Source organism: Lissotriton helveticus, chromosome 8 (assembly GCF_964261635.1).
Source record: "Lissotriton helveticus chromosome 8, aLisHel1.1, whole genome shotgun sequence".
Taxonomy (NCBI): domain Eukaryota; kingdom Metazoa; phylum Chordata; class Amphibia; order Caudata; family Salamandridae; genus Lissotriton; species Lissotriton helveticus.
Window position 1 is genome coordinate 345,839,392 of NC_136069.1, and position 12,208 is coordinate 345,851,599.

Genomic DNA, 12,208 nt, shown 5'->3' on the forward strand with positions numbered 1-12,208 from the left:
ACATTATTGGGAAAACAATGATGTGGGCCAGTGGATTTATGAGGTTCTGTGGCTGTAGACTTTGCCACATTGTTCTGGATTTTCTGCATTCCCACATAAATTGTATATTTTGCAGATTTCATTAAAAATATTTTGTTTCCCTAGCTCAAATGAATGAAAATTATACTGCTATTGAATGTGTCTCATAATTTTGATTTTTGTTGAATGATTTAGATAACTTTGCTGAATAACCCTAGGGGCACTGCCAATGGTAAAGCGTTACAGAGTCATTTGGGAACATTATATTGATTAAATACATTTTTTACAGGGAACCAGGAAATAGTTCTCTGGTGAAATACGGGTAATTTTGTACCACTCATTTTTGTGCAATAAAAGTGACCCCAAACATATAATATAAAATGACTTAGCACTTCATTTGCTGCATAATTTACAGATTTAAGCAACAACAACAACATTCTTGGAGAAATGGGTAAAAATAATACCACCAAAGAATGTGTTCCATAATGCCACATCATTTCTTGCTGTATAATTTGGATAACCCTGCATATAATTTTGTCCACCGTTGCTGCATAATCCTAGTGGCCTGGACAATATTCAAGATTTGCGGACCACTTGGCGTCTTTCATTATGATGATAAAACTACATTTCAAAGGGGCCTGTGGATAATTGTTCATATTTAATTTGACCCTATGAAATAGAATTGTTTATGCCTCTGCATTTTGTGCAATTAAAGCATACAAACACATACTATAGATACATAAATTAATGCATGGCTGGTACAAGGTTTTTTGTGAGTAGCACCGTTATAATTTAATTGATGCACCCACTCTCATGCCCCTTACCAAAAGTGCCTTTAGCAATCACCTGCACTTTCTGTGCCCTAGGACAAGCCCTGGATACATGCAGATTTGTCAATATATATTGTACATAGAGATTTTAACATGCTATTTATTTTGTGTGAGGAGTGCGGGCCACTGTTCACGAGAGGCAAATCCTTGAGTGTGTCATGCTGCCCTCCCTTGCATAATGGTAATAAATATCCTTTTCCTTGCACTACATCTACAGGCGGTTGTATGACGGAATCAGGCATGCCTTTTGCATGCATGCCTTTTCAATGCCTGTATTAAAACAAACGTGTCGTTATGACGCATTCCTTTTACACGCAAGTCTTTACAACAACTTTCCTTAGGGGTGTGCTGGACTTTGGATAAGTATCATTTACTATTCCAACTCCAGTCCACGCAACAGTAGGGAAGGTGTTGAAATTTAAATCCAACACCTCTCCAGCAACGCGCACCCTCTAAAGCAGGCTGTTGTAACGACTTGCGTGCTAAAAGAATGCCTGGTAACGACACGTTCGTTCTATTGCCGCCGCTGTAAAGGCATAGCGTGATTCCGGCTTCGTATTAGACATGGTTTAGGCATGCTGTTCTTCCTGTGTATTACTTATAAACACAGGCATTTAAGCAGGACCAGAGCAGACACTCATTCAATGGGTCCATGATGTGAAGTAGCCAAGGTCAAGAGTATGATTAATATGAAGCAACAGTCTATGGTAATAAGATAGCATTTGAACATTACACTTTACTATTAAATGTCACAATATGCATTGTCTTTAAATTCACTTTTTGAGCAGGCCCTAATTATGTTCAATGGCATCTCATAAATTAAATTATCAGCTGTGTGTGCTGTATTTTTTCTGTTTCCTGGAACCAGTGCACCCTGACTTTGATAAGCACTGTCATTTGTCTGCCTGCTATGTGCTAAGTAACTAAGAGGTATGTTTTCAAATTATCATTTTTTCTGCTCTGACCTTTGCACCTTTTAAGTTTTTGGGGATTGAGAACACTGATGCCCAATCTTCCATCATATTTTGACTAACAATATATTCTTTGAAGAATGACAGCCACAGGACTTTTATTGCCACAGTGGGAATAGCAGTCATGATTAAATTCCCTTCCCCCACATCCTTTGAAAATATTAGTGCATCTTTTACACTTTCCTACCTTGATTGTGCACTTAAGACCAGCATTTTTTACAACTAATGTTAGGTGTGGAATTGGAGAGGAAAATAACTGTCAATGTTTGGTATCACTAACATGTTTTAACATTTTTTGGGTATTGCCCGCGTTCTCTACATTGGGAACTTCAAACTTCCAACCCATGCAAGACTGTGGGAAATGTAGCTGAAATTTCCATCTGCACCCTTAAATATTCGCAGAACTTGAGTCTGTGGAGCTGGTCCTACCTTTTGTGGCCTCAGGTGACATTTTATTCACGTCAATTTGACTAAGATGCGCAAAATGTTTGTGAACCAGACCCTAAATCCGTATATAAATGGATGCTTTATAAGCGACCTGCTAAGTTTTAAGCAATAGCATTTTTCAAAATATGTCTGTTTGCTTAGCTTAAGCAGAAAACGGTGTCCCCTTCGCCAACACTGTCTTCAAAATATAAACAAGCATTTGCAATGCAATCGGTCTCGTGTTTGGACCGTATATGTATTTCTCTATGCAGCACATTAGCCTGGGTGCTGAAACATCTACTGTTCTTTATCATGGAGGGAAAGTAAGCACCAAACTATGTGACATGCCAGGTATGGGAACACATGGAGAAATATCGACTTTCAGCTGGAAATGGTATAGTCCAAAGCTCTGTTTTTCATATAAAATCAGGGCCTTCGGTGGTCATATCATGGAAAATACAAGATTTGAAAAAAATATTAGTGCCTACGGCTGCTCGTGAAAGACAATTTCTATTGTCTGGAATCTAGAGAATGCTAAGGTAATTCTGGCATTTTACTGACCTCTGCTGCTCGTTTTCTATCAAGAAAGTTAAATAGAGGCAGTTGCCATAACAAAAAAACACAAAAAAAAGAAAGTCCCTCAGCAAAAAGCAATCCTGGTATTTTACTGACCTCTACTGGTCGTTTTCTATCAAGGCAGTTAAATAGAGGCAGTTGAACAAGCAGAAAGCCATTCTGGTATTTCACTGACCTCTACTGGTCGTTTTCTATTAAGACAGTTAAATAGAGGCAGTTGAACAAAAAAAAAAGCCCCTAAGCAGAAGCAGACAAGTCCTAGGGCTAATCTCCTGAGCCCACAAAGTACATACACATATAAGTATATACTAAAGTATATACTAGTGGTCTTGAATGGTTGACCTAAAAATAGCATGCCTGCTTAGAGCAACCAAGCTGCTGGAGATTGAGAAAAATGATGGTTAAACCATGAAATTCCCCATTTCGGTCCAATATAGAAGTGCTAGAAACTTAAAGTGGATGATCACAACTAAACATTCATCACCCCCTATCAGCTGTATGTTCTGTGTAGCCTATGATATATAGTGCACAAGTCCTGCAGGCTGATTTGTAAACCACTCCTGTTTGCTGCTAGAAGGCTTCTTAGAAAGGCGTATGTGCGCATGCCTGATAAGGCCTGGTGGGTAGTGCGACGTCATGCTCCACGCTCAGCTAATGTATCGCCGCCATCTGGCTCTCTTTCATTGACGAGGAGCACGTGGGGCTTCTCTTCCTCATATCCGACGAACATAATGGCGCTGCAAAATAAGATACACAGAGTTAACTGGGTATGCAAAGTGCAGTGAAAGTCTTACCACCAACCTTTGTATCCTAAAATGTTCTGAGAGCATGAGTGCTTGTTACTGGCTACTTACAATCTAGCATTCTGAGTAAGGCACCCCACATGCCTGGCCTTCTCAGTGCCAATACCTTAATAACACCACAAGCTTCACAAGAGTGCTGGCCGCGGGTTTATTACCAATAAGCCTGGGCGAAGCACTACGCTACGCTAGCGTAGTTTGAGAAGTTTACGCTACTTCACCCTAAGCGAATTGCAGGTAGCACAGTGCAAACATGCGTAGCATAGCTTCGCGGTCATTTTTTGCTTGCTCGCGGTCCTCAATGTCACGTTGGCGACTACGAGCAAGCAAAAGGACATCCCGGCAAGACTATTTCCTCGTTCGCGATCAGCAACATCAAGTTGCCGATCGCGAGCGTGGAAAATAAACTTTCCGGCGAGATTCTGAACGTGGGGAGGTCAGGTTTCTCATTGCGAGTTGTCGTGAGCACTCGCGATGAGAAACTACAAGTCTGAGTTGAGAAAGCTGCCGCTCGAGTAAAAATCTACTCGAGCGGCAGAAAACGACAGCTCACACTGTGTGAGATGCCGTTTTCAATGATTGCACAGTGCGGACAAGCATCCGGCACTGTGCAATCATCGCAAACAGTGCACTACGCAGTTCTCGTAGTACTACGTGTATCTCGCAGAGTGCACTTCGCGAGATACGCGTAGCTACCACACGAACTACGCCCAGGGTTAATTACCAATGCAAGGAATTGCTTACAAGTGATCCAAACCCAGAGTCCTTGCAGCCTGCCTTCAAGGAAGACAGCATACTGACCAGGCGAGTCAACATTTACGGTTACCACTCAGATTTTTCAATCTCTACAAGAGGAGCGCCCACTTCTAGCTGGCATAAGCCCTTCCAGGTGAGCATCAGTACCGGCAGTCTTAGTACTGCCTGCCGATTGGGCATCCACTCTTGGCAATCTGTTGAATGAACAAGGGTATATGCAGTCAAATGCTACCTACCACCTACAGAAACATCCCATCAGAGTGAAACAAGAATTACTTGAAAGAAATGTGGGATATCACTCTGACTGAGTTACAAGGCATCAGCATGAGGCTTTCGACCCACCACTTCACTTATTTATTTATCTAAGTTTACATTGCGCGAACATAAGACCCTTTCATCATACTAAAGTTCTGAAGTTGTGTCATGGAAAGGTGCACATGCGCAAACAATCTGTTATATTCTATGTACTATGTTTTGATATGATGTTATATGCTATATTATTGTTAGGTTACGTTGTGGTAGTTCATCTCATGGCAAGGGATCAAAATGTCCAGCGTTGAACTCTATGTGTAACTATTGTAAAAAAGTTGGACATTTTGCTACTGTCTGTTTAAAGAAGAAATCTCAAAAAATATCTGTAGCCTGCATGTTAGAATCTGATGACAACGATTCTGAAGAAGAAATTGTTTCTGTTGTGCAAGATCATACTGTCTCTAGTGGGTCTTCAATACCCCTCACTGGGGATTCTTCATAATGTGTTGACTCTATAGTTGAAATTAATGTTGGTGATAAAAAACTCAATTTACTAGTGGACTCCGGTGCTAGAATCACCATGATAACACAAAAACTTTTCTATGAAACGCGGGGAAAAAGAGAACTTTTCCCTCCTGATCGATCACCGGTCTCCTATGAGGGACGGAAAATCGAATTTCTAGGTACCATTGAAGATTTTCTTGTTTTCAAGGGCAGGAGAATTAGGGGAAAAATCTATGTAGCCGTCAAAGGCCTAAATATATTAGGTTGGTTCCACCAGGGCTTATTTGGAATGCAATTGAAACCAGGGACCAAAGAACAGGTTCTGCTAGTCACATGTGAGGAAGTAAGCACTAAGTGGATCAGTGAATTTCCATCTGTTTTCAGCAACGAATTCGGAAAAATCACCGTGTTCAAACATAAAATAATTGTTAAAAAAGGTGCAACTCCAATCAAACATAAACTCAGGAGTGTCCTCTTCAGCATCAGAGAGGACCTCAATAAAGAACGTTCCTCTCTATGTGAGAAGGGGATTATTGAACCTACGGATTCCTCTCTCTGGTTGTCACCTTTGGTGGTTGCACGCAAACGGGATGGCAAGTTGAGAGTGTGTGTGGATCTCAGATCTCTTAACAAAGAGATCTGGGTTGACTCTCACCCGTTGCCAAAGATTACAGATTTATTTTCCAGTATCAAAGGTGCTAAAGTCTTTTCTAAATTAGATTTGGCTAGCGCCTATCATCAAATAGAACTTCATCCTGAGTCACGCTCCTTGACGGCTATTGTATCTCCACTTGGAACTTTTCGTTACAGGAGGATGCCTTTCGGGTTAGCCTCTGCGGCGTCAGTGTTCCAGAGGGTTATGCAGAACATGTTGAGGAGTGTAGAGGGTGTCGTTGTGTTTCAGGATGATGTCCTTATCTATGCCAAAGATAATGAGACCCATGACAACATTATCAGAAAGGTTTTAGAAATCTTCCAAAAAAATGGGGTGGTATTAAAAAATGAAAAGTGCAAGTTTTCATGCAGTGAAATAGAATATCTTGGTAATCTTTTATCCCAAGAAGGAATTAAGCCCAGGTAAGGTCTTATTGATGCTATCATGAATGCTCCTGTACCCAAGGACAAAACCGGTGTTAAATCTTTATTGGGGTTGTTGGAATACTACTCTAGATTTGTCCCCAATTACGTATCTATGGTTTGACCCATCAGTAATCTTCTTAAAACTTCTATAACGTTTTTATGGTCTCCAAACTGTGACCGTGCCTTTGTGGAAGTAAAAGATGCTCTTAAAGAGATTGATGCTCTTACGCCATTTGACCCAGAGTTACCTTGCTTTATTACAGTAGATGCAAGTAAAGACGGTTTAGGAGTAATTCTTACTCAACAGTCTGGTATCCAAGAATATACTGTCGCTTTTGCATCAAGAGTTCTTAGGAGCGCATAAATTCAATATTCTGTAATTGAGAAAGAACTAATAGCTTGCCTGTGGGCTTTTGACAAATACCGTCCATATGTTTGGGGAAGGCATTTTAACTTAGTCACAGATCACAAGCCCCTTGTTTCCATATTGTCTTCTGGTCCAAGCAAATGTTATACACCTAGAATCACCAGGATGGTCAGCAAATTGTTACAATATCAGTTTGAAATTACACATATAGCTGGTGGCAAGAATATCAGAGCTGATTTTCTCTCACGTTTTCCTCCAAATGGTGATCTTGGCGAGGGCACAAGTTTTCAAGAGTTGAATGATGAGGATTATGAAGATTGTTTTGGAGTGTCTGTAGACATTCCTGTTTTGGCTGTTGGTTCAGAAGAGGATTGGAGGTCGGCTTTTTCGGAAGACGTAGTTCTTCAAGATGTTTGCATGTATGTAAAGAATGGCTGGCCTAAAGAAAAATCCCTATCTTTTGAACTTCAGCCATATTGGAAAGTTGAGTCTAAGATATCTATAGAAGATGGTTTACTGATGAGGTGTGACAAATTAGTTCCTCCACATTCTCTTAGGTCTGTCATTGTTGAGGAATCTCATGAAGGACACTTGGGAATTTCTCTTACAATACAACGGGTCCGTGAAAATGTTCGGTGGCCAAGTATGGACAATGAGATCAGGACTGCTGTAGAGAATTGTCCAGTGTGTTGTTCATCAGAAAAAGCACTTAAAGTGGCTATGCCACCTTTATTACCCATTGAGTGTCCAGCAGGGCCATGGGTCAAGGTACGTGTCGATATAATGGGTCCATATGAAGTGTTACTTTTGGGTATGAGATTTATCATTGTTCTGATGGATTACACTTCCAGGTGGTCGGAAGTCAAGGTGGTTAGAGAGGCCAGTTCTTCTAGTGTCATCAAATGTTTGAAGGAAGTGTTTTTGAGGGAAGGGTTTCCTTAATTTCTTGTCTCAGATAATGGGACTCAATTTGTGAGTCATGAATTCCAATGTTTTCTTAAATCTAGTGGTATAAAACACCTCAAGAGCTCTTTATATTATTCACAGGCCAGTGGTCTGGTGGAGAGAATGAACAGAGTTGTAGGAGAGTGTATCACATGGGCTGTCAAGGGAAAGCATGATGTGTTGGTTTCACTAGAAAGTATGTTGTGGTTCTACAGAACCACACCTCATTCAACTACTAAGTTTTGTCCGTTTATAAGTTTTAAGGGGAAGGAAAGCTAATACTAGTTTTCGACCAGGATGGATGGGCAAATGGTTTGATTCTTTGGTTGATGTTGAATCAGTTATGGAAAGTGTTAAGACCAATGTTAATATCACACAGGAAAAAGAAAAAGAATGGTTTGACAAAAGGAAAATTGCCAAGATTGTTCCTTTGTGTGTTGGTGATTTTGTAAGAATCAAAAATCCTGTGCATACAAAGAAAGGAAAGGGTAAATTTGGTGAACCTATCAAGGTTGTCATAATTGGCAACAATGCTGTTCAAGTAGAAGGGGGTTATTGGTGGAATGTATCAAAGGTAGTCAAAACCAGACCTTGTTCTGGTTCTACGTGTCCTGATTCAAAGGGACGGACAGCAATGACACCAATCGATCTTCTTCTTTTGGACAAAGGAGGAAAAGTTCTAGAGTTTCTATTATTCCTCGTAGGTTCCGTGATAAACACTATATAAAGTTATTCTTTGTTCCTACTATTTTTGGTGCAAGTAGTTTTATTATTTTTGTTTTATTTTATTTTAAGAAAGGGAGGTGTGTTATGTTCTATGTACTATGTTTTGATAAGATGTTATATGCTATATTATTGTTAGGCAAGTTTACTTAGACATTTGATTACAGCTGTCACTGGGTTTATGATGTCACTGCATCTGGAATGTTATGCTGGGAGTTATTTGTACTGGAGTGGAGGTGACCAGCAGATGATGAGCTGTGTAGATCTTTCTACCTAATAAATTAAACTCAAGTTTCACCAGCTTCCTGAATTTATTGAGTTTACTACAAAATCATATGTATTACCAGCACCTTTTGCTTTCCCCGAACATCTGCACAATGTATTATTGTCTTTGTATTTAGACTGTTCTTCTAGATTACAAAATGTTTTCATGCATTCTCCTGTATGTTAGCACATGCACAAAATGTGTTGGCGCCACCACAGTAATGAGGGGATGAGGAAAACAAACCTTTATTAGTGCAGGTTCACATCAACACCTGTGATAATGCATTTCGACACAAGTGCCATCGAAATAGGTGGTTTGTAAAATATCGAATGACAGTGACTACCTTCCGTGAAATGAAGTAGTGCAACAGATGTCATAATGCGAAAAAGTCATTTGGCACATGCATCCCTTGCACAACTTTCAATGATATATTCCTTTTTTTAAGAAGTTACAGCAAAATCATGTGTAATGAAACACTGATGGGTCCCTGTAAACACAAGTAAACAGTATAGTCCCACAACTAACAAGCATTGGCAAAGCCCTTAGGTCGCGCCTTTGAAAGATGCCAGCCTTTTGACTTTGCTAATGTTTGCCATCATACTCAACAGTACTGGCAAAAAGTTAAATAAATGCTGCTTGCAATTGCTGAACAGCACTGCATAAAAAAATAGGGCAAAGTGGCTGCTTCAGCGTGATGATATGTGTGCCTGGTACGTCATGATATGGTACGGCTGCAGAGCCATTTTGTCTTTTTTTAGGTTGAGCCTGGGCAGCTCTGCGAGACATGCTGCATTCAGGTAGGGACTTGAAGCTCCGCCCACTCTCCGCCCATATTTTTCATTGACTTGTGTCATTGTCCACTGTAAACTGTAGCTGTTCATTGGTCAATAGGCTTAGCAGTCTTTCCTTAGTACTGCCTTGTTTAATTTTGTACCCTCCCATGGTGACACCCCCTGTTACGTGCTTTGTTACTTGGTAGGCTTTAATTACAGTCTCCGAGCACTATTTCCTCAAATAGCTTTGTCCTGCACACTCTCTCCTAACACCTTTTTAAAATTTTGATAGCAGGGGCGCAGAACGTGTTTGCAATGCAATAGGTCCTGCATTTGCCAGAGTTTAAGCTATTGGCATTGTAAATGACAATGCCTTTTATTTATCTGTTTTAAAAACAACACATAAATAAATGACATTGTCATTTACAATGCCAATAGCTCAAACTCTTGTAAATGCGAGACCCACTGCATTGCAAATGCTTGTTAAATTTAGTGTTCCAAGAAGAGAGACACGCATATTGGAGTGATAAGTACAAAATATATAAATTAAAAGTGGTTAAAATTGTAGGGAAATCAGTGTTCTGGTAGTACATTGCAACTGCTGTGACCTACTAGATGATAAAGAAATTGAAATAATGCATGAGGAAGAGAAGGGAATCAACACAAAAGACAGGAGGTAAGAACAACTGCACATTGCAGAAAGTCAGAAGCAACATATCTATCAGTGAGCACGGAAGGGTAAGAAAGCAATGGACAAACTGGGAGTAAAAGAGGTTGAAAAAATAAAAGGAAAAAAAGGCTGAGAGGGATAAAGAAGGGTTGGTGAAACAACAGGAGAGCTGGGGAAAGATGAAGCCAAGCAACACATAGAGCCCAGAGTTGAAGATATCGGGCAAACAGCACTTAGGAGAACGGAAGAAAACCCATGAAAACCCATGGAATGCTGAAATAAAAAGAAAAAAGTAGTTTTCTGAATGCCAGCCATGGAGGATGCAAGTCATCCAAGCAAAACTATGGTAAAGAGGCTATGTTCCAAGGAAGGGACAACACAAGAATAGGAAGAAAACCATCAAATAAGAAGGATTCAAATAAGATTGACAAAAAAGCCAACCAATGGGCTGACCCACAGCCCACTCTAAGCATGGGTGTTTATACAATAGGTGTTTGTCTTTGGCCTAACATGAACCAGAAATAGGGAGATACAGAGATAGTAACTCAAAGGTGATGGATGAAATCTTAGTGTAGAATCAAGACTAGGCAGTAACCCTGGTATTCATCAGCACCAGGGGCAGCTTTTAATATAGTACAGACCCCAGCACATGTTATCTTTTTTTGGTATTTATTCATTAAGCACTGAGAAGGCAGAACAAGAGAGAAGAAGGTGGCTGAAAAGCACAGATGCTCCGGCTCAGTACCAGGTTGGGCGCGACAGTGTAAGGGAGCCGACACAGATGCAATTCCACACAGCACAACTAGGCCTGTATCTCTACAGTAACACATCACTTCCTAATAAGCATTTTAACTTGAAAGGAAGCCTACATCAGCCCCATTGTGACTGGAACCTTGCTGCTTACTCAGAGAATGGAACATACTACTCAACTGAGTTAAAGGTAAATGTATATCACAGAAAAATACATTACTAAAGCAGTTTCACTGGGCCATGGAGATGTCAGCTGTTGCACATTTGTAAAAAGCCAAATAATTTATAATCCTAAATATCTGCAAGGCCTGTGTTTGCTACACTTAACCACACAGTACCACTAGACCACTTATAATCCACTTGCTGAGTGTCCCAGAGCTGTAAGAAGTATATGGAAGGGGCTCCAACAGAGCAGCGAGACCATGCAAGTAGCAGAAATACTCTATATGAATGTCTATATAAACATAATGTGAACAAGGTCACAGTTTTCTGAACCTACAGGGTTACATTTATAAGTTTGCACTGGGAAAATTAAGTTGTACACGTTTCTTAAATAAATAGTAAACTCCTATGTTAAATCCAACTTTTCTTAGTTGCTTTGTCAAAAATGAACCAGTCTCTAATAAATCTGCATGGCTACTACAGGCCTAAAAGGATATGGTGAAAATTACTGAGTTGTTTTCTATACACTCCCTAAGTATATTCACCTTCACCAAACCCGCAGTACACCACCGCACTCAACGCCCCCTCCGCCGTAACTGGAACAAAGTCACTGAAGAACACCTTACCGTCTTACTCCATAAACCACACTGCTGACATCCACAGACGCCAATACCTCAACACACAACCTTCACCAATGAATCTCCCACTGTTCAGACACTCTGGCGCCCCTCAAGAAGGCACCCAGCAAGCAACCCTCCAAGAAAGTCAGTTCACTCCAGCCCTCCACAAGTCCAGACGCACCTGTGGACAACTCAAGAAGAGATGGAGGAACAACAAAACCCTGGAGGCCCATGCAACATTCAAATCCGCCGTCACCCCACCTCCTCCTCAAAACCACAAAGAAAACCGCCTGCCAAGACAGAATTAACGGCAACACACACAACAGCAAAGAACTCTTCAACATCGTCAAGGAGTTCGCCAGGACCAACAGCAAGACCACAGATGTCCCACCTTCCTGAGAACTCTGCAACAAACTCAGCACTTTCTTCAACCACAAGATTAGGAAGATCCACAACAGCTTCAACACCCAAGACCCTCCCACCACACCTGCCACCACCCCACCCAGCAACACCACACCCCAACAGATCCTGCTCAACTGGACTCTGCTCACCACAGATGGCACACTCAAGACCATGAAGAGCATCCACTCTGGAGCCACCTCAGGCCCATGCCTACACCACATCTTCTATAGAGCTGTCACCGCCATCGCCCGAGCTATGCCGTACCATCAACTGCTCCATCAAGACCGCCACCTTCCCTGACTACTGTAAACATGCTGA

General features: G+C 41.0%; 1 protein-coding gene across 2 annotated transcripts in view; it reads right to left on the reverse strand.

Moving 5' to 3' along the window:
* Positions 1–1,625: 1,625 nt before the first annotated feature.
* Positions 1,626–12,208, reverse strand: part of LOC144771631 (lysosomal proton-coupled steroid conjugate and bile acid symporter SLC46A3-like) — a 260,791-nt gene continuing 250,208 nt past the window's right edge. The window contains exon 6 of one of the 2 annotated variants that reach the window (XM_078655997.1): positions 1,626–3,558. In XM_078655997.1, coding sequence (XP_078512123.1) covers positions 3,456–3,558 — 103 coding nt within the window. In that variant the 3' untranslated portion in view covers positions 1,626–3,455. The remainder of the gene's footprint in view (positions 3,559–12,208) is intronic. The other variant, XM_078655998.1, reaches the window with a different exon arrangement.